Source organism: Bidens hawaiensis, unplaced genomic scaffold (genome assembly GCF_021521415.1).
Source record: "Bidens hawaiensis isolate Kalapana, Puna unplaced genomic scaffold, B.hawaiensis_p1.1 tig00024029_1, whole genome shotgun sequence".
Classification (NCBI taxonomy): Eukaryota; Viridiplantae; Streptophyta; class Magnoliopsida; order Asterales; family Asteraceae; genus Bidens; species Bidens hawaiensis.
The window spans coordinates 138,368-158,754 of NW_027493790.1; the positions used below are offsets into that span (position 1 = coordinate 138,368).

Consider the following 20,387-nt stretch of genomic DNA (forward strand, 5'->3'; position numbering starts at 1 on the left):
TTACAACCACAGTCAAAAACAACACACAAAACATAAGTTAAAAACCAACTATATATATATATATATATACACACACACGTGTGGGTGCAGTCTCTTGTTCTTCTTCTCATGAATTAAATTAAATTCCGTAAATCAAACTCTTCTTTCTTATTTGTTTCTTCCATAAATAACTTGTTATCCATTTCTCAACTACTATCCGTTGCTTTCATCTTCATCCTATAATAATATTATTCATATTCATATTATTATATGTATATATACATCTTACCCACAAAACCCTAACATTTTCATTTCCACTTTTATTAATAATATTCTTTCTTTGCCTTGTTAATAAATACATCTATTTCTTTGTTAATTTGTTTGTTTTGTTCTTGTCGTGTTTGATTTCAACACGTTGTTTTATGTTAGGGAACAAAACAAGGTTTCTATTATGTTTTGTGTTTGATTAATTGGATTGATTATTATTATTTGTTTTTGTCATGAGGAAGACTGATCAGAAGCAAAGGAATAATAATAACAATAATAATAATAATAATGGGATTATACCGAGTTCGATTCGATCATTTTCAAGTTATTTGAGGATTGTGTCATCCAGTGCATCCACCGTTGCATCGACTGTTCGGTCGGCTGCTGCGATTGTGGACCGGGATTCGGATTCGGGTCCTGATCAGGTTAGTTAATTTGTTATAAGTTGGAAAGGGTTTGTTTATTTAGTTAGGTGTATGAATCTTGATGATGAATGTGTCAGCTTAGGAAAACGGGTCGGTAACGGGTCAAACGGGTTATGGGCAAAATGGGCAAAACAGGTTCGGGTCCAATGTGTTCTTATGAAGAAGTATGAATTTGGTTCAGGTCAAAAGGACCGGTCTTTAAAGTATTAATAATTTGGTTCGGGTCAGAATAACATGTTTTAAAAAAGTATTAATATGGTTTGGGTCAAGTATGTCTTTTTTAAAAAGTATTTGGTTCGGGTCAAACTTGCTCTTTTGAAGAAGTATGAATTTGGTTCCAGTCTAAATAAACCGTTTTTAAAAGTATTAATTTGGTTCGGGTCAAAATAGCTCGTCATTAAAAGTATTAATTTGGTTCGTGCCAAAATAAACCGTCTTTAAAAGTATTAATTTGGTTCGGGTCAAAATAACCCATTTTTAAAACGTAAATATGGTTCGGGTCAAACTTGCTCTTTTGAAGAAGTACGAATTTGGTTCCGGTCAAAATAAACCGTTTTTAAAAGTATTCATTTGATTCGGGTCAAAATAGCCCGCCATTAAAAGTATTAATTTGGTTCATGTCAAAATAAACCGTCTTTAAAAGTATTAATTTGGTTCGGGTCAAAGTAACCCGTTTTTAAAGTGTATTAATATGGTTTGGGTCAAATACGTCTTTTTCAAAAAGTATGAATTTGGTTCGGGTAAAAATAACCTGTTTTAAAAAATATCAATATGGTTCGGGTCAAACACGTGCTTTTAAAAAGGTAATAATTTGGTTCGGGTCAAACACGTGCTTTTAAAAAGGTAATAATTTGGTTCGGGCCAAAATAACCCGTTTTTAAAAAGTATTAATATGGTTTGGGTCAAAATGGGTTACGACTTCCGAAAAAAGTGGGAACGGGTTGAAATGAAAAAAAACATTCAACCCGTTTTAAGTTAGCAAGTTTTATAAGAGTAACTCGTTTTGACTCGTTGAATACTTTGACTAGACCTAAGTTGACTCGTCTGTATAATTTGACTTCAACCAAATAGAACCCGTTTGCAAAATTACCTGTTGTATAATTTGAACCGAACCAAATGGACCCGAATGCAACAATATTCACCCAAATTGACCCGTTAGTCCTTTTATGTGTTTTTCAACAAAAGGTGCTATGGGCCGGGTTTGACAAGCTGGCATGTGAAGACGGTACCTCACACCGCGTGCTATTACTCGGGTATCAACACGGTTTCCAAGTATGGGATGTTGAACACGCAAACAACATTCGCAATATAGTCTCACGGTTCGACGGGCCCGTTTCGTTTATGCAAATACTCTCAAAACTAAACGATCACCCGCTGCTGGTACTTTGTGGCGGGCCCAGCGTTTCTAGCGACAGTAACATAAAAAATAATAATAATAACATAAACAATGGATATATGCCGACAGTCGTATGGTTCTACTCGTTTAAATCCCGATCTTATATAAAAGAACTGAAGTTCCGATCTGTAGTTTACTCGGTACGATGCAGTTCTCGTATCGTTGCGGTTTTGCAAGCTGCACAAATACATTGTTTTGATGCTGCTACATTAGAACGAGAGTACACGGTTCTTACTAACCCTATAGCTACAAGCTCGTCGAGGTTTGAAAGTATCGGGCTGGGCCCGCTTGCTATGGGCCCAAGATGGATGGCCTACAGTGGTAGCATGGTGGCATCACCAAACACATGTGTTAGTCCGCAGCATCTTACGGGCCCGAAAAGTGTTACTACTTCGGGCTCAAACGGAAGCATTGTTGCACACTATGCAAAACAGTCGAGCAAGCAGCTAGCTGTCGGGATTGTTACACTCGGGGATATCGGGTATAAGAAGCTGTCTAGATATTATTTACCCGAAGGTAATATTTCACAGCAAGTAAATGACACGGGTCGTTCACCAGATACAGAGAATGTCGGAATGGTATTTTGTTTAATCGATAAAAATGACCATTTTACCCTTGTCTTTGATTTGATGAAGTTAATAAAATGTTTATTTTTGTCAGGTGATTGTGAGAGATGTTGTGAGCAAATCTGTTATCGCTCAATTTAAAGCGCACGATTGTCCGATCGCGTCGTTGTGCTTCGACCCAAGTGGTATTTTATTGGTAACAGCTTCGGTTCACGGTCATAGTTTTAACGTTTTTCGTATCGGACCGGGGCCTGCTAACGATGCGTCTTATACGCATCTTTACAGGCTTCAACGCGGGTTTACAAACGCGGTTATACAGGACATAAGTTTTAGCTTTGACAGCCGTTGGATCACGATAAGTTCTTCACGGGGCACGAGTCATCTTTTTGCTATATCTCCAACCGGTGGCCCGGTTAATATGCACTCCCGTGAAGAATGCGCGTACGATGCTGCCAGTAAGCCGCCAGTTACACTCTTGGCTGTCGGCAGAATAAGAACTGGAAACAACGGGTGGAGAAACGTGGTGAACGGGCTGGCGGTGTCGATTATTGCGTCTACTTTCCATAAATGCAAGGGTAAAAATGACCCGGATTTAGATTCGGGTCCCGCGTTATCGAAGTACTATATGCTAGTTTTTTCGTCTTCTGGTTCGGTGATACAGTATGCGTTGCGGGTATCATCTGAAGTGGATAATAGTTTAAAGTTGACCATTGACCCGATTCAGAAGTGGCATATTTTTAATAAACAGAACCGAAGAGAACGAGAAAGAGAAGAAAATATTGACGTTTATGGCGAGAACGCGCATATAGATACTAGAAAAGTGTTTCCCGAGAAAACCGATTGTTTTGAAGGTGCGAGTAAAATCAAGAAAGAAAGTGTTAATGCTGAGGAAAAAAACCATGTTTATATTTCTGAAGCGGAATTACAAATGCACGCGTTGCAGACGCCATTATGGGCAAAATCGCAGGTGCAGATCATTTCGTTAATATGTTTAAAACATGAACCATTAATTTTTATTTCTAAATTTGTTGTATTTTGCAGATTTTTTTTCAGTCTTTAATGATAGACGATGTTATTAACGTGTCGGAGATAGAGAATATTCCAACTCGCACGGTTGAAGTTAAATCTCGATATTTGATTCCTGCTGTTGATTATCTTCGAGGACCGAAAGTTCAAAACACAAGGTAAATAATTTATCTTATTTTATGATTAAAACGATTTAAATAGGTTTTAATTAGGGGTGGCAAATGTGACCCATGGGTTGAATGGGTTGTAATAAACTGTATATAATGAAAATGCATATAATGGGTCAGAATGTGTCAAACTAAAAAAAGAAATGGATCGAAATGGGTCAAAACGGGTTGACATTTCTTGAGGGTTTTTCTTTTTCTTTTTCTTTTTCTTTTTTATGGAATGAGAAAAACGGAGGAAACTTTTTAGTTTATTTATTTTTTTTAGTTTTTGATTTATATTTCGAGTTATGATTTTTTAATTATTTTTTTTGAATATTTTAGTGAGGGTTTCTGAAATCTCAAACCATTTTGACCCATTTCAAAAACCCCTCATTAAAAAATTCAAAAAAAAAAAATTAAAAAATCATAACTCGAAATATAAATAAAAAACTAAAAAAGTAAAAAAACTAAAAAGTTTCCTCCATTTTTCTCGTTCCATAAAAAAAATTAAAAAATAAATTAAAAAAAAACTCAAGAAATGCCAACCCGTTTTGACCCGTTTCAATCATTTTCTTTTTTTAGTTTGATCCATTCTAACCCATTATATACATTTTATTACAACCCATTCAATCCATGGGTCACATTTGACACCCCTAGTTTTAATGTTTTATGCATTATAAATAACGCGCTATATTCAGAGTTCACGCTTTAGATGACAACGACAACAACAATAACGTGTTACATGAACACGAGAAGGTTGTTACACACGAGCCCAGCACGAAAACCGAGGGTGGACTTGAGAAGGGCGATGAAGAAACGGGGGAGGATGATAGCGTTGTAAATAGTGACAGCTGTCCAGTATCTCAAACTCGACCGGAGACTGTAGATAGCATACAACACTCGGTCAGTGGGACCCGTTCGGAGCTTGTAAATAGCGACATAGGTCAGAAACTCGAGAACCACTTTGAAGATCAAGGTGCCGAGTTTGATTAAAAGGTAAGGTTATTTTATACGCTTTAGCGCTTTTTTAGGTTACGGGTCAAAACTGGTTTGTGCTCATATGAGTCGAACGGGTGGATTAGGTAACGAGTTATAACTGATAGCGGGTCGGGTCAAAGCAGGTGGGTTGACCTTTTAAATAATTTTTAAAATTTTTTTAATGCATATTAATATATTAATCTTTTTTTAACGTAAACAAGTTCGAGTTTGTTACATAACCGCTTAGAAAATTTAACAGTTTATTATGTCATGAGCTACTAATAAAATAGGGCCGTCTCTGAGAATTGTAAAAAATTTTGGGCCGAATTAAGTAAAAAGGATTTTGGTTGGGTTTAAATAATTAAATTTTTAAATGGGCTTGCTTGGTTATGATTTGGTTTGTGCAAAAATAATTTTGTATAAAAATAGGCTTAAATGCGTCGAGTAATTGAGCTTAAAAATAAAAAATACACATTTTTTATTCTAAAAATATATATAAATTTAAAAAAAATAAAAATTTTGGGCCTAGCGTGGCGTCGGCCAGAGGTCTGTCAACCACTCTGCCGTCCTTGAGGGCCGGCCTTGTAATAAATCACTCAGCCTGTTTGACAGGAAGTTTGATTAATATTACGAGACTCGAAAGAACATAATGCTGATGACAATCATTGATGTTTTGTGTTTATTTTGTAGGCATGAGGTTTCTAATGTATATTTGGATTTTCATTGACTTGTGTAAATAACCTCTGAATGATCAGTTGTAACATGATTCCATCATCATATTCATTTGCTCATTTTAGTGTCTGTTTCCAGTCTTGAAAGCTTATGGTATGTTATAAAACAACTTTTTACAATGTGCATTTAAGTTCGAGGAGAGGAAGTGATATCAGTCGTGCTATGAACTTTTGATAAGTTGATAATATTGTACAACACCAGTTACCTACCTGATTGAAACGCAATTGACGGTGAATTATTGTAAAGAGTACCGATATGTTTGGATTTCGTGATCGATAAAATTATTATCAAGGCACTAATTCATGGTGATCTCTAAGCATGTATTGTTTACACAAGGATATGAAATTAGTTTATTTATATGTATAATATCCACGCAAGAACATAGATTTTTAGATACGTGAAAATTAGACGTAATACGTTACGGGAAAGACTAAATGAGCAAACCTTATGTTTTGTTGACTATATGCAATGAAAAAAGTAACACGAAAGTGATTTCACCTACAATGATCGATGAAAATTTAAGTAGGTCTGAGATCTTTAATGTAATAAAGCGAGTTACTTTCTCTTACTTGTCAATACCTCCTTCCCTAACTTTGATTTCATTTAATAATTTTATTTGACACATTACTACCCTCTAACATTTTTTAAATTTTATGGCCCTTCTTTAAAAGTTTTATTTTTATTTTTTTATTTCTATAATGTTTTATTATTATATTTTTTTTGTTTCTCCTTTTTTTGTTTATTCTCCTTGATCATAATAATATTCATTATCGATGTACTATTATATTTATAAAACTATATATAAATATGCGCGTGTGTGAAAGACTTATACTAATATTGATACTATTAAATATATATATATATATATATATATATATAATAACAATGGCAATGATAATAATAATTAATAATAACAAAATACTGGAGAATATTAACTGAAATAAAATGTTTAGGGATTTAATATGTATGTAAATAATGTTAAAAGTAAATGATAACTGATTTGATAAGTTCAAGCAAGCGTACATTTAATAAAAATCATATAAAGAAGGACCGCTTAACACCACCTTATTATTTTGTTGCATAATGCTAAATGTGATGATTTCTTTGTAAAATTGTAGTTGATATTAATAATTAATGATATTCTAGTTTTTCAACATTGTTTTAATTACAAATTAATTTGTTTTAACTTTCAAGAAATAAAAATGTTTAATTAATATTCTTCAACATAAAGTCTTAAAAGAAGCAACCAAAAGCATCACTTGACCTTATCTATCAACGTGACGTGCAAGGAAACCGAATAGTTATCCATAAACATGCAATTATATATAAATTAAGCCATTTATACCTCCATTAATTAAAAGCTAGATGTATAGTAATTTACAAGGTGGTAGCAATTTGAAATATATGAAAAACGAGAAATGATTTGGTCTTTAATCGGAAGCTGGCTGATCTAGATAGAGTGTTGAAGAAAATAGAAGTGGACGGCTTTCATGGATCCGGAATAGGTCGAGAATGTTTGTAGCTTCTTGGGAGGATTGGTTAGGTTTCAAAATGTAGATGTTTGTAGTACCGTTTATGTTTGTGTTCTGTTTTTGGCGGTTGTTTGGGTTTCAAAATGTAGTTGTTCGACTCGGTTTCTTAATAAATTATTTGTTAGCCGTTAAAAAACAGTAATTTACAAGTAGTTTAGCTTTGTGTACAAGTGTCCTATTTTTCTTTTTGATTATTTTAGTTTTTTATTCCTTTTATTCTTTTTTAATTTAAGTCAAATATTAAATTAATCAATTAACCAAACACATTACATTTTTTGGGGTTTTCGTAGCAAGCAGGTTTGACCGTCACATGTCACCTAAAATAAGTTTCAATACAATTTTGGTTATATTATGACTATAACTTTTTGTATTCTCTTTCGCTTACTTTACCGAGTACATAGAAAACAAAGAAATTTACACTTCTCTCAACATACGGGTATTTTCTCGCTAGCTTTACGTAAAACAAAACCATTTATTAAATATAATAAAAGAATAAAGATGTAGTTAATAAATATTATTAAATAACATCTTAATAGAGTATGGTAACTTTTTTCTTTTACAAATGCCTAACTATATAAAATATAAAATATTTAATATATTACCACTAAATATCCACACAAAAAAAATGTTCAGGATAACAAAAAAAATTTTCATGTTTGTAAATTACGAAAATACCCTCAGTTTAGGATATCTATTTGGTGGCTCGTAACTAACTCCAACCAATCTTCCATCCAACACACAACAAAGCCCATAACACTCTTATCAACTCTTTTAACACTTACAACAAACCATGTCTCCAACAGCAAATTTGCACCAAATTTTTACCACTTTTCCGGCCATTCCTAAGCTTTCGGGCGACAAGGTACCACGCACCGATGTCACTGCCTCTAGTTTGTCCGGAAACAAGGCGGATGAACCCGAACCGACTCACTAAAACCAACTAGAAGACTAGCATTAGGCTTTGGCACCATTGGATTGTTTATCAATTCTAATGTTGCGGTTTCTCTAGCCGAAGACAATGGATTCTGGCTCACCGGACCCATCCCGATACCACGGGCTGCTAATAGTAATTCTCTAGCATCCCTCTCTTGATACATTGACTTGACTTTGACTTTGACTTTGACTTTTTAAGGTCAAACTTGTCACTTTTGGATTCTAAATTATTAAGCATTGTGATGTAAAATAGTAACAAATATTTTTTTGACTGAAGCTAATTATTATTTACTTCAATTAACCATCAAGAAATTTTGAAACGGTTAACGATTCGGATCGAATTTCGAGTTACAAACTCTTTAGGTTTGACTTTGGTCAATCTTATGTTTTGTCATTGACTCATTGTAGTGATTGACAATGTGGAAACGGGCACGCGTTCTTTTCTCAAAACGGGTGTGTACATAGCGGATATTGGGACGAAAGGAAGACAATTTCGGCTAAAGAAGTACGCATTTGATCTTCTTGCATTGGGAGATTTAATAGGGAAAGATGCATGGAACTATGTTAGAAAGTATTTAAGACTAAAGTCAACACTCATGTATTTTGACTTTGATAAAGTCATCTCGGCTGCCACACCCGACAATAAGCCACCACTCCTTGATCTCGCTAATAGATTGTTCAATACCGTCGAAAAGGTATATATGATAGAACAAAATTTTAGCGTGTAAGGTTTTAAAAGTCGGTTAAAAATGTATTTGGTTTCTGATATGTTTGTGGTTGGTTTATAGCTAGAAGACGCGGTGAAACAACAAGATCTTCCTCAAACGGAAGCGTTGTATAAGGACACGACGGTTATTCTTCAAGAAGTTATGACTAGAATGGCTTGAATTGTTTCTTGGGATCAAAATGTATTGAGTGTGAATGATTTTAAATGAACTTTTGTATACATTTTTATATGAATTCCGCGTTTGTTATGTGTACTTATTTATCTTCGAAACTTGCAATACTTGTGCGAGGCATTGTATCGGAGAAAGCAAGCCACGCCCAACACTAAAATAAGATTATGAACAATGAATACATGAAATACTGTTGCATACCACTTCATCACTGTAAAAATATAATATCTGTATAAATACAATTCAACTACCAGGCTTACATTCATTCACTCCTTACTCATTATTTTTAGCACACACCATACTTAACATTCTCATGGTGGTCACGCTATATCCCATATCATATGGAAAGTCCTAACAAATTGTTCATCTTAAAAGGTTTAGGTTTGTAGGCTTGCCACATCATCTCACATTGATCTGAAGTCCCGCAACCCCGTTTCATCAAGGCTTAGGTGAATTAGGAAAAAAGTAAAATTATTGTAAAAAAAATTAATAATAATAATAAGAGGAATGTTCATGTACAAAATAATCTTAACATGAGAACGTAGAAAACGATACCAATATACCAAAAATGAGAACGTATGAAACAATATCAACTACAATGTCAATCTACATAAACAATGTATTATAATAATAAAGAAAAAAACTAATAATAACAACAAAAGAATCAAAATCAGCAACAAAATAATAACAGCAAATACTTATAACATCATAAAAAAAACTTAATAATAACAAAAAAAATGTAAATTAACAAATACTTATAACGTCTCATAATCGAAAATCAACAAATACAAACAAAAAATAACAAACAATTATAAAAACAAACTTAATAATAACAACAAATCGGTTAATGTATTTGATCCTGAATAATAATAATAATAATAATAATAATAATAATAATAAAAGGATGAATTTAGGACAAAACGTGACGTAGAATGATGTGAAAAACCGTTCATTTTGTGAACGTTCCCCGTTGTGATAATAACTAACGAATTTAATTTAGGGCTTTTGTTAGCACAATTCGAAGCCCTAATTATCCATTGCTGGCCAATGACATTGTTTCAATTCATAATTAAAGCCTCGATTGACAATGAGATGATTCAAATTGATGTTTTGGGGAAAAATGGGCGCCAAAATGGTGATTCTGTTGATGACAGTTATCATTATACATTACTCCTTGTTGGCAGAGGCTTTGAATTCAGAGAGTAATCGGCGGCAGCAGCTAGCCGTTGACGATCGAATCGATTGGGAGGAATCGATTGATGATGACACGGTACTGGTAATCTACTTTTGTTCATACTTTGACCAGGTGCACACCAGGTGTTTGTGAAAAGTCCTGTGTGAGAATAGTTACTGAAATAGGAGCGGTGGGAAGGAAGTTCATTTAATAAATGAACGAACGTGAACAGGGAAGGGAATTTCGTTTAGTTAGCTAAATGAACGAACACAAACTAAGGTCATGTTCGATTAATTGTGTTCATGAGCATGCGATAATGAGTTTGTTAATGATTGTTTATTTTATGATATAAACAAAATTTCAACAATTAGTTCATATGAAGGTAACATGCAACTTCTTCAATGCATGACCGAGTTACGCTCATAAGCTCCAAAAACTACACATAGCAATCTTTTGATTACAAATTCAGCAATTAGTTCATATTCAGTTCAAATGCAACATCTTAAATGTATAACCTAATTGTGTTCATTACATCCCATAACTGTGTTCATTAATGATTGTTTATTAAGGGGGTGTTTGGGATTCCTTATTTTACCTCGTTATAACTGTTCATTAAGTTAATAAGTTACAACATTGTAACTTATGAAACTTATCCTCTCACAATATAAGCAATCCCAAACACCTTACTGGTTTTCAAAAAGTTTATAAGTTATAAGATGGTGAAATAAGCAATCCCAAACACCCTCTAAAGGTTTTTAATACTTTTTATTAGGGCAGTAAATGAACCAAAGTTCGGTGAACTGTTCATGAATTGTTCGTTAATGTTCGTTTGGCTAATAAATGAACGAACATGAACAAGGAATCTCGTTAGGTTGACTAAATGAACAAACCGAGAAAAGGCCATGTTCGTTTAGTTAGCTAAATGAGCGAACACAAACTAAGGTCATGTTTGTTTAGTTGTGTTCACGAACATGCGATAGTGAGTTCGTTAATGCTTGTTTGTTTGTTTTATGTTTGTTTATTAAAGGTTTTTAATACTTTTTATTAGGACAGTAAATGGACCGAAAGTTCGGTGAACTGTTCATGAATTGTTTGTTTGGTTATAAATGAACGAACATGAACAAGGAATCTCGTTTGGTTGACTAAATGAACAAGCACGAGCAAAGGCCATGTTCGTTCAATTGTGTCCGTTTACATTTATTTATGCTCGCTAATGTTTGTTTGTTTATGTTTGTGCATTGAAGGTTTTTGATACTTGTTAATTATTTTTCGAATCTTAACATTTTTGTTAACTAACATATACATGAGTATTATGCGATCAATTTATATGTAAAATTAACATATCAATACAAATGTTAAAAAAACACCAACGTAAACTTGGTAGATGGACCGAAGTGTTGACAATGACCGTTTTCGGTTAGCCAATCAAATAAAACGTTGTTTGCGCTCATTTTTGTTTGTGCTCATTTGTGTCCCTGAGCCATTCACGAAAAAGTTCATTTTCTTAATGAACAAACAAACACGAACAAAAAAATTCGTTCAGTTAGTTGTTCGCGAACCTTTGCTTGTCCAATAAGAGCTTAACGGACGAACATGAACAAGGTCTGGTTCGGTTCGGTTCGGTTTGTTTACAGCACTTCAAATATTACTTTAGAATCGAATAAACCATTGCTTTAGCTTAACGTTTATACCAAATCATTTTGCTTATGCTTATTTATCAAGGGGAACACATGAGAACCGAACTGAATGAGAACTATAATATGTCAAATCTTGTGCTTGTTTTCTGGTCATTGAGATTTAATGAAATTAACTGGCTGCAGGCAGAGTTATTATGGGAAAACTGCGGAGCAGAGTTGGTTTCTTCCATGGAATATTGTCAAGATCTCCAATACTGTGACAGTGGCACGACCCTTATAGGAAAGGAAAGATTGTTAAAAGCTATTGATATCGAAGATCCACACGTCAAGAAAACTGTACTAGATTGTTTGAAAACTAAACAAATCACTTTATCCAAATCCAGAAAAGATAAGCTTCCTGAAAAGTGGTACACGGAGTATTTATTATCTTCTTTAAACAAACCTAATGATGCACCCAAAAGACGCAGGCTGGCTGAAACTGTTAGCCCTGCAACAGTTGCTGTTGTTGTAATCGTTACTGCAATCGTCACACTTTGCGTTGCTGGTGTTTCTTTTTATTGTTATGCTAAGAAAAAAGGTCTGGCTGCCATTAAAAAAGACGAAAAGCCTCTTCCCAACAAGAAATCTACTAGTGGTACTTAAAACTTATAAAATAAATGCTGTTTTCACTTTTCATCGATGTGTGTTTCTGATTCGGTTAAATTTTGCAGGTGTTTTTAAAAAACTGTTAAAACCAAAGAGTAAACATAAGAATACTGAAAATGAATCAAACGGACAGACGGATGCGAACGTGTCTGTCGATTCAGGTCTGCAAATGAAGGCGTCTTTGGATCCACCCGTAGAACCTCCAACTCCAAAGGTAAAACAACATACTCTGAAGCCTAGAGCTATAAGGGCAGAATCGTCTTTACACCCTACCAAAAAGACAGAATCTGTTATACGGTCTCCAGTTGGAGGGAAAGATTCGGCTCACCAACTACCGCCAGTCACTGGTGGTTCTCCAGCTTCTTCTCCCGCCGCCACTCCCCGCTCTCCCGCCACCGCTCCTCCAGCCCCCCCTAAACCGCCACCACCAGCACCTAAACCGCCTCCACCAGCGCCGCCCATACCTGGAAGGAATTCAGTTGGGGCCCCACCGCCTCCTCGGTGGTCAGGTGCAAGTATCAGAGCGCTACATCATACTGATTCAACCAATGCTTCTAAAACTAAGCTAAAACCGTTCTTTTGGGATAAAGTTTTGGCTAATCCTGATAAACAAATGGTTTGGGATAAAATCAACCAAGGATCATTTCAGTAAGTTATAATATTCTTACTTCTTTAATATTAAATTAGCATAACAGAATCTTTTAATCAATAGGTTTAATGAAGAAACGATTGAAAGTTTATTCGGTTATCAAGCACCACATGGAAAGAACAAGGATCATGACACCAAGAACACTCCACCAAAAGAACCGCAGATGCCTTTCATTCAAGTTATCGATACAAAAAAAGCACAAAACTTGTCTATTCTCTTAAAAGCATTAAATGTAACAATTGAAGAAGTTTCTGCTGCACTTATAGAAGGTAATTCTTTTATAAACTTTAAACATTTGAATATGTCGTGAGTCGTTCTAACTTTTTTATAAAATTTATTCAGGAAACGAACTACCTATAGAAATTGTTCAAACTCTGCTAAAAATGGCACCGACTAATGAAGAAGAAATGAGTTTAAGGGTATATGGTGGTGATCTTAGTCGGCTCGGGCCTGCAGAAAGATTTTTAAAAAAACTAGTTGAAATACCGTACGCATTTAGAAGGCTGGAATCGTTGTTATTCATGTGCACGCTTCAAGATGAGGAAGCCAACATAAAAGAATCCTTTGAAACTTTAGAGGTTTAAACTTTTCACATCTGAATCCATTACAACAGTTTTGACTTTTGTTGATGTGACAATTTGAACCCATTCACTTCACAGGCTGCTTGTACAGAGCTTAAAAAAAGCCGATTGTTCTCCAAACTACTGGAAGCGGTTTTGAAAACCGGGAACCGGATGAATGTTGGAACATTTCGTGGCAGTGCAACAGCGTTTAAACTGGACACGCTCTTAAAACTCTCGGATGTGAAAGGAATTGATGGAAAAACAACTCTTTTACATTTTGTAGTTCAAGAAATCATGAGGGGTGAAGGTACACGAGTTGCCCGAGCGGCCAAAGATGGTAATACAAGTATCCACATCATTAAAACCGAAGACCTTCTTCTGGAACCTTCTAAAGAAGAAGCAGATGAACATTACTGCAGACTCGGGCTCAAGGTGGTTTCTGGTTTGAGTAGTGAGCTTGAAAATGTGACACAAGCAGCATTTATTGATGCTGATGTGTTAAGCAATTCGGTTACTAAACTTGCAAATGGTCTCGTGAAAGCACAAGAGTCGTTGACCACAGATATGAAGAGTTTGGAAGAACAATCGGAGGATGCAGAAGTAGATGAATTTTGGCTTATTTTATCGACTTTTGTGAAGACTGCTGAGAAGGATATTTCATGGATGGTTGAAGAAGAGAAGAGAATAATGGCGCTTGTGAAAAGTACAGTGGATTACTTTCACGGAAATGTTGGGAAAGATGAAGGGTTGAGATTGTTTTCCGTTGTTCGTGATTTTTTGATTATTTTAGAAAAGGTGTGTAAAGAGATTGAGGCTGCTCCTATAAAACCACTGAAGAAGAAAGATGGTGTGTCACTCGAGTTACTGGAAAACGATGATTTGCAAACGGGTGTGAAAAAAGACGACGGGGGTCCAGAGAAGGAGGCTTAGTTTAATGGTCTGCAATCAGTCCACTGGTTTTTATGTAACATAAGCCAGGTATGTATGTCATTGTTCGTAACGGGCTTTATGAAATATGAAAAATCATGTCGAACATAATTCTTGCTTTAAGACACAATTGTAGCCGAAAATAGTTAGGAGTATTTGGGAGAATATGCAAGTATTTTGTGTACTAAATACTTATATATGCAAAACAATGAAATCTGAAGATCTATTTCCCGGAAAGCTTGGATTTGAGATATGTCATCTAAGTAGAAAATAACCGTTTTGGTAAGGAAAACAAGTTGATGTGTGGTAGCAGCATATCAAGCCAAAATCATATCCCAAATTAAATGTAAACCGATCTTGGGACGCTTGGTGCAGTTGTAGAAACTTTTCCGGTTTTTTAACCAAAAACCATAAACTTGGGCGGTGTTTGTGTTCTTATTTGAGTTCGGATCGATTTTTGGGTACTATTTAGTCCATGTTTCTGTTTGACGAACAAAAGTCCTACTTGTGTTGATTTTTTTTTTCAGAAAGGTGTATTTTAGAAATAAAATTAGGTTAATGGGCTGGTAAAAAACAAAAGGAAATAGGTTAATCCGCTATCCCTAATAGCGGTTAGTTTGGTTTGTTAAAAAACTAACTGGGTTAACTTGGTTTGTTAAAACTAATGCCGGTTAACGGGGTGAAATAGGTTTCCTCCTAATCCGCTATTGGGAATGACAGATTAGTTTTTTGCAATGACTGATTACATATGTCACTTCCTCCTAAACTGCTATTAGGGATAGTAACCTATCTCTGTTTTTTTTTACCAACCCATTAACCTAATTTTATTTCTAAAATACACCTTTTTGAAAAAAATCACTTGTATCTTGCTTTGTGCTACCAAACTTGTTCCAAATCAACATGTTTTTTCAATTGATTTCGATAGACATTGTGCTATCGAATCAGCAGTCACCCACTTCTACACATCAGTTACAACAACCTGTAGCGGTTTTTATTCCGACTACACAACAATTGTTTTTAGCTAAGAACTGTCATCAATTACCAAATGTTGATAGTTGTTTGAATATATTACAATGCCATGTCAAACCAACATAGAAAAATCGGATGGTGATATCGCAACATCCGATTCGAGTCATACACTTTCAGTTCAGTCAAACAGACACCAAAATTGCAAGACACACATCAAGATCATGTTAAACACCATTCTTAGAACATTTCATTGATTCAATTAAAACTTATAAACATATATAATCGAAACCCTATCTCCAGTTCCTCCTAAAACAAACATCCGTTATCCAAACACCACAACCACTACATTAAAACACTAAAACATCACAACACCAAATACGCTTTCGGTTCTCCGTATCCCATCACTCTCTACTCATCATCCACAGCTGCCTTTGAAGATCCAGCCGCCTTCTTCGGAAGCAAGAGGTTATGAATGTTTGGTATAACACCACCGTTTGCAATGGTAACATCGCCAAGCAGCTTACTCAATTCCTCATCGTTCCTCACCGCCAATTGAATGTGTCTCGGCACAATCCTAGTCTTCTTGTTATCCCTTGCAGCATTTCCAGCCAACTCAAGCACCTACATTTAATCAAATATTAATAAAAAAACAAATTAATCAAACCCTGGAAATAACAAAATCCTGCATATTTCAACTTAAAATTAAACAGAAAAATCACAAGCAAAAAAAAATCAACTTTAATTAAAACCACAAAACCCCCAAATTAATCAAACCCTGGAAACATTAAAACCCTAAAATTTGCAATTTTAATTAAACAGATACACAAGTATATAGCAAAATCAAGTGTTTCCAGCAAACCCAAGAACCTAAAGATGATAAACCCAAGAACCTAATGATGATAAATTTCATTTTGAAAAAATAAAAATAAAATTAAACCCAAAAAAAACAACAAAACCCTAAAAAATCCAATTTCAATTAAAAGCTGTACACACATAAATAACAAAATTGATTGTTTCCAGCCAACCCCACAAGCAACAGACAATCAATTTCACAAAAATAACAAAACCCTCAAATTTTCAAAACTGTAGACCCAACAAAACCCTAAAAAGTTCAATTTCAATTTGAAAAAAAAAAACCAAAAATTTCAAATTTGATTAAACAGATGAGCACATATATAGCAAAATTAACCATTTCCAGCCAACTCAAGCATCTATACACAATCAATTTCATAAAAACCAGAAAACCCCCAAATTAACCAAACCCTAGAAACATCAAAACCCTAAAAAGTTGAACACATATAGCAAACTAACCATTTCCAGCCAACTCAAGCATCTATACACAATCAATTTCACAAAACCCACAAAACCCCCAAATTTTCAAAACCCTAGATCCAACCAAACCCTAAAAATTTTCAATTTCAGCTTCAATTCAACTTCTATTAAACATATAACACCAAAACCAACTAACTTACTTCAGCAGCAAGGTACTCCAGCACAGCCGCGAGGTAAACCGGAGCTCCGGCACCGACCCGTTCAGCATACTTACCGGCTTTCAAAAACCTAGCAATACGACCAACCGGAAACTGTAAACCGGCCTTGCTGCTTCTTGAAGTGGCCTTCTTTGCCGAACCGGAGCCTAGGGTTTTGCCTCTTCCGGCCATTGATTTGGTGGTGGGTGATAATTATAATAAACCAGCGAAGGGTAAAATGGGAATAATAATATTAAGGATAATGAATGGGTTTGTGTTAAAGAATTTGGGTGTGGGTTTGGTTATATAGTGGTTGGGGTGGTGGTGTTTGAGCCAATGAGAGTGGAGTGTGAGGATTGTGGATTGTGGCCGTTGGATTGTGAGTTGGGTGTGGTGGATGTGGGGTTTAGATTTGTTTGATTTTGATGTCATTGTTGTATCTTTTTAAACCTTTTCTTTTTTTTTCTTTTGTTTTTTTTAGTTGGAGTTGTGTGTGTATTGTGAAAAGAAAACGAGTAAACTTTGTTTGTATTGAGATTTTCAAGTTATTATCAACTACTAATCTAATCCGTCGCGTTGAGGCGAGCCGAGTTGGTATTATATTCTTTGCATATAGACAACATTGGATCGAGTTAGTATCATATTCTTTGCATATAGACAGCATTGCACTGCAACTTGCGACGATATATTCTGTTGGCTCCGTTTTGCACAATACGTCTTAACTTAAAATTATGTTGTTACCATGTGAACCTTCCCTCTACAATATATGTTGGCTCCAATGAAGTGTATGTTCCACGATGGAACATCCGCCGAGGAACAACCCTTCGAACGCCTGTAGAATGCGTCGAGTGGGCGCGCCACGCCGCCCCAAGGGGGCGCTGGGGGAAGCAATGTCAAGCTACCAGGAGGGTAGGTTGACAAATGAGCTCCGGATTCTCCTAGCCCGGATGCAGCCGCGCGTCGAGCTGCTTTGTCGTGAAAACGACAAGTTAAAGGCAGCTCGGATCCAAGAAGTAGCTCAGGCGCGGGCTGTCCGAGAGGAGAACATGAGGCTCTTCGCTGTTGCTGCGGAGAAGGAGAAGGCCTTCAAGGCCCTTGAGGTTGAAGTTCAGGCCCGTCTCGAGGCCCGTTCCAAGTCTGCCCAAGCTGTTAACGAACAGCTTCGGCTGGCTAAGGAGACTGCACGGAACGCAACTGAGAGGGCCACCAAGGCTGAAGCTGTTGCTGATCCTCTACGCCTCGAGAATGAGGAACTTAAAGCCAAACTAGAGAGGCTCCAACAGGCTCATGATGCCTTGGCCATGGAAGACGCCAAGAAGCTCCAGGAGATCTTGGACCAGAGGGGCGTGCTTGACCATACTGAGCGTAAGCTTAAGGGCGTCGAAGAGGCTGCGGCTAAAGAAGTGTTGCTTGCCAACCTTAATAAAAGTGAAGCAGAACACGCCCGTAACCAAGCTCAACCTGCCCTCCAGGAGGCTCTGGTTACCAAGGAATGGCTTCTACGAGAAGCGTTGTCGCAGGTAAGCTTAGCTTCATAATGTCTTCACGCTTTTCTTTATACTTAGAAAAGGTTTTGATACTTGTATTTTTGTTTTGTAGGCTGTGCATCGGGTCTTCACGGACACATCATATGACGATGCCATGAGCGCAGCCCTCAACGCTTCTCATGAGGATGGGGAAAAGGCTGGCTTCCTGCTTGGTCTAGGGTTCGTTGAAAAGGGCATCCCGCCTTCCAACTTCCCTTTATATGATGTAGATACTGAAGCTGCTTATGACCAAGCAGTGAACCAGTATGCTGTCTTCCCGCATCCAGTGGTGGAGAAGGTGAACGAAGTTGCTGCTGCTGATGATGGGTTAACCATTCTCAAGACCTCCCTTGAACCGCCACAGCCAACTGATGGTGCGGGTACAAGTGGGTTTGGAGGGAGGGGTCCTGAAGCTTGAACCTTTAGATCCCTTCCCACTGTTAGGATATGTTTACATTGTATAGATTTATATTCTTGTAGGCGGGTAGATACCTGGCCATTCTTGTAATACTTGAATTATTATGAAATATAAATCTTTGTGCGGGTAGGACCGCTACTTTCACTGGATGACTTGCTTTATAAACGTTATATGACTTGCTCATGCATACTTTAGTTTAAATTAGCAACCTTCCAAGTGTTCTGAATAAGTTAACCTTTGAACGTGGTAGATAATAGGTTGAAGTTTTGCTTCCTCCTTCGTGATTGTGCGGGTAACTTAGTAGGATGGCTAAACTTTACCTATATCTGACCTGCGTGGAGGTTTTCCTCATCTTTTTCTTAGAAATTTTCTAAGTGTTTAGAATAAGTTAACCGTTAAACGTGGTAGATAATAGGTTGAAATTTTGCTTCCTCCTTCGTGATTGTGCGGGTAAGACCGTCACTTGCACTTAGGATGGCTAAACTTCACCTATATCTGACCTGCGTGGAGGTTTTCCTCATCTTTTCGTTAGAATTTTTCTAAGTGTTTTGAATAGGTTAACCGTTCGACGCGCGGTTGTCAATAGGTTAGTTCGGTTTCCTCTATCATGATTTGTGCGGTTAGGACCTGCACTTTCATTTAGTGGGATCACCAAACTTTACCTATAACTGACCTGCGTGAAGGTTTTCCGTTTATTGTGTTTACGCGGGTTTTGCCGCCGTCCACACGCAACGATTTCTTTACACTTATGCGGTGAAAACCGGCATCAGTGTTTTGAATAAATTAACCGTTCGACGTGCGTTTGTCAATAGGTTAGTTCGGTTTCCTCTATCATGATTTGTGCGGGTAAGACCGGCACTTTCATTTAGTGGGGTGACCAAACTTTACCTATGACTGACCTGCGTGAAGGTTTGCCGTTTTTTGTGTTTATGCGGGTTTTGCCGCCTTCCACACGCAACGACTTACTTCCCCACTTATGTATGCGGTGAAGACCGGCATATCAGTGTGGAAAGTTCATAAGTATAAATGTAAGACCATCAGCATCAATGTGATAAGGAGAATCATTTCCATTAGAAGTGGCTCTGGGCCTTTTCTTTACGAGTTTGGAATTGATCTACATGTAAACTGTGTAATTGAGCTCCCTTCCATGTTATTGGGATGGGAGTGCCATCGAGCCGATATGCACCTGGTTCGGGATCTCGTTGTTTATGCAGTATGTAGTCTCCAACATTGAAGCTGCAGTTTCATTCTTGTGTTCCCCAACCGGGGTTCTTCACGCATTAGTCTGCTTAGCATTCATTACGCCACGAGGTGTGCGAGCATCCCATCTCTGACAAATGCTTCGACGATGTCCTTCAAGTCTATGCATTCTTCGGTGTTGTGGCCTTTTGTCCTGTGGAAGTCACAGTATTTGCTCTGATCAGCGTTGTGACGCTCTCGGATTATTGGAGCCTTTGGCCATGGGAGCCTCTCGGTGTCGAATATCTCGGTAACGCTTTTGGTAAGTGGCGTCCATCAGGAGTTACGGTACGAC

The 20,387-nt window shown here is 36.6% G+C and overlaps 3 protein-coding genes and 1 pseudogene across 4 annotated transcripts; 3 read left to right on the forward strand and 1 right to left on the reverse strand.

Moving 5' to 3' along the window:
• Positions 1–479: 479 nt before the first annotated feature.
• On the forward strand, positions 480–4,907 carry LOC143568646 (autophagy-related protein 18f-like). Its single transcript, XM_077054748.1, has 5 exons — positions 480–671; positions 1,857–2,645; positions 2,728–3,600; positions 3,675–3,817; positions 4,504–4,907. Exons 1-5 carry the CDS (start codon positions 480–482, stop codon positions 4,796–4,798), a joined length of 2,292 nt encoding a protein of 763 aa, XP_076910863.1. The 3' UTR covers positions 4,799–4,907.
• A 2,930-nt stretch (positions 4,908–7,837) lies between these two features.
• On the forward strand, positions 7,838–8,941 carry LOC143568650 (photosynthetic NDH subunit of lumenal location 3, chloroplastic-like; annotated as a pseudogene). The gene is made up of 3 exons (XR_013141605.1): positions 7,838–8,113; positions 8,389–8,675; positions 8,769–8,941. The product of XR_013141605.1 is annotated as a photosynthetic NDH subunit of lumenal location 3, chloroplastic-like (transcript).
• A 1,040-nt stretch (positions 8,942–9,981) lies between these two features.
• On the forward strand, positions 9,982–14,496 carry LOC143568647 (formin-like protein 5). The gene is made up of 6 exons (XM_077054749.1): positions 9,982–10,146; positions 11,871–12,321; positions 12,398–12,980; positions 13,045–13,250; positions 13,324–13,559; positions 13,641–14,496. Exons 1-6 carry the CDS (start codon positions 9,982–9,984, stop codon positions 14,472–14,474), a joined length of 2,475 nt encoding a protein of 824 aa, XP_076910864.1. The 3' UTR covers positions 14,475–14,496.
• A 1,308-nt stretch (positions 14,497–15,804) lies between these two features.
• LOC143568651 (histone H2A.6-like) lies at positions 15,805–17,160 on the reverse strand. The gene is made up of 2 exons (XM_077054751.1): positions 16,913–17,160; positions 15,805–16,061 (listed from the first exon to the last, which is right to left on the reverse strand). Exons 1-2 carry the CDS (start codon positions 17,099–17,101, stop codon positions 15,849–15,851), a joined length of 402 nt encoding a protein of 133 aa, XP_076910866.1. The 5' UTR covers positions 17,102–17,160; the 3' UTR covers positions 15,805–15,848.
• Positions 17,161–20,387: the final 3,227 nt, after the last annotated feature.

What these genes read in the sequence shown, in the direction of transcription:
- LOC143568646 (XM_077054748.1), top strand. Translation starts at nt 480, where the DNA reads ATGAGGAAGACTGATCAGAAGCAAAGGAATAATAATAACAATAATAAT. An exon ending in CATTATGGGCAAAATCGCAG is followed by an intron (nt 3,601 to 3,674) that starts GTGCAGATCATT and finishes TGTATTTTGCAG; the next exon opens with ATTTTTTTTCAGTCTTTAAT. An exon ending in CCGAAAGTTCAAAACACAAG is followed by an intron (nt 3,818 to 4,503) that starts GTAAATAATTTA and finishes CGCTATATTCAG; the next exon opens with AGTTCACGCTTTAGATGACA.
- LOC143568647 (XM_077054749.1), top strand. Translation starts at nt 9,982, where the DNA reads ATGTTTTGGGGAAAAATGGGCGCCAAAATGGTGATTCTGTTGATGACA. An exon ending in AATCGATTGATGATGACACG is followed by an intron (nt 10,147 to 11,870) that starts GTACTGGTAATC and finishes AACTGGCTGCAG; the next exon opens with GCAGAGTTATTATGGGAAAA. An exon ending in ATCAACCAAGGATCATTTCA is followed by an intron (nt 12,981 to 13,044) that starts GTAAGTTATAAT and finishes TTTAATCAATAG; the next exon opens with GTTTAATGAAGAAACGATTG.
- LOC143568651 (XM_077054751.1), bottom strand. Translation starts at nt 17,101, where the DNA reads ATGGCCGGAAGAGGCAAAACCCTAGGCTCCGGTTCGGCAAAGAAGGCC. An exon ending in TGGAGTACCTTGCTGCTGAA is followed by an intron (nt 16,062 to 16,912) that starts GTAAGTTAGTTG and finishes GATTAAATGTAG; the next exon opens with GTGCTTGAGTTGGCTGGAAA.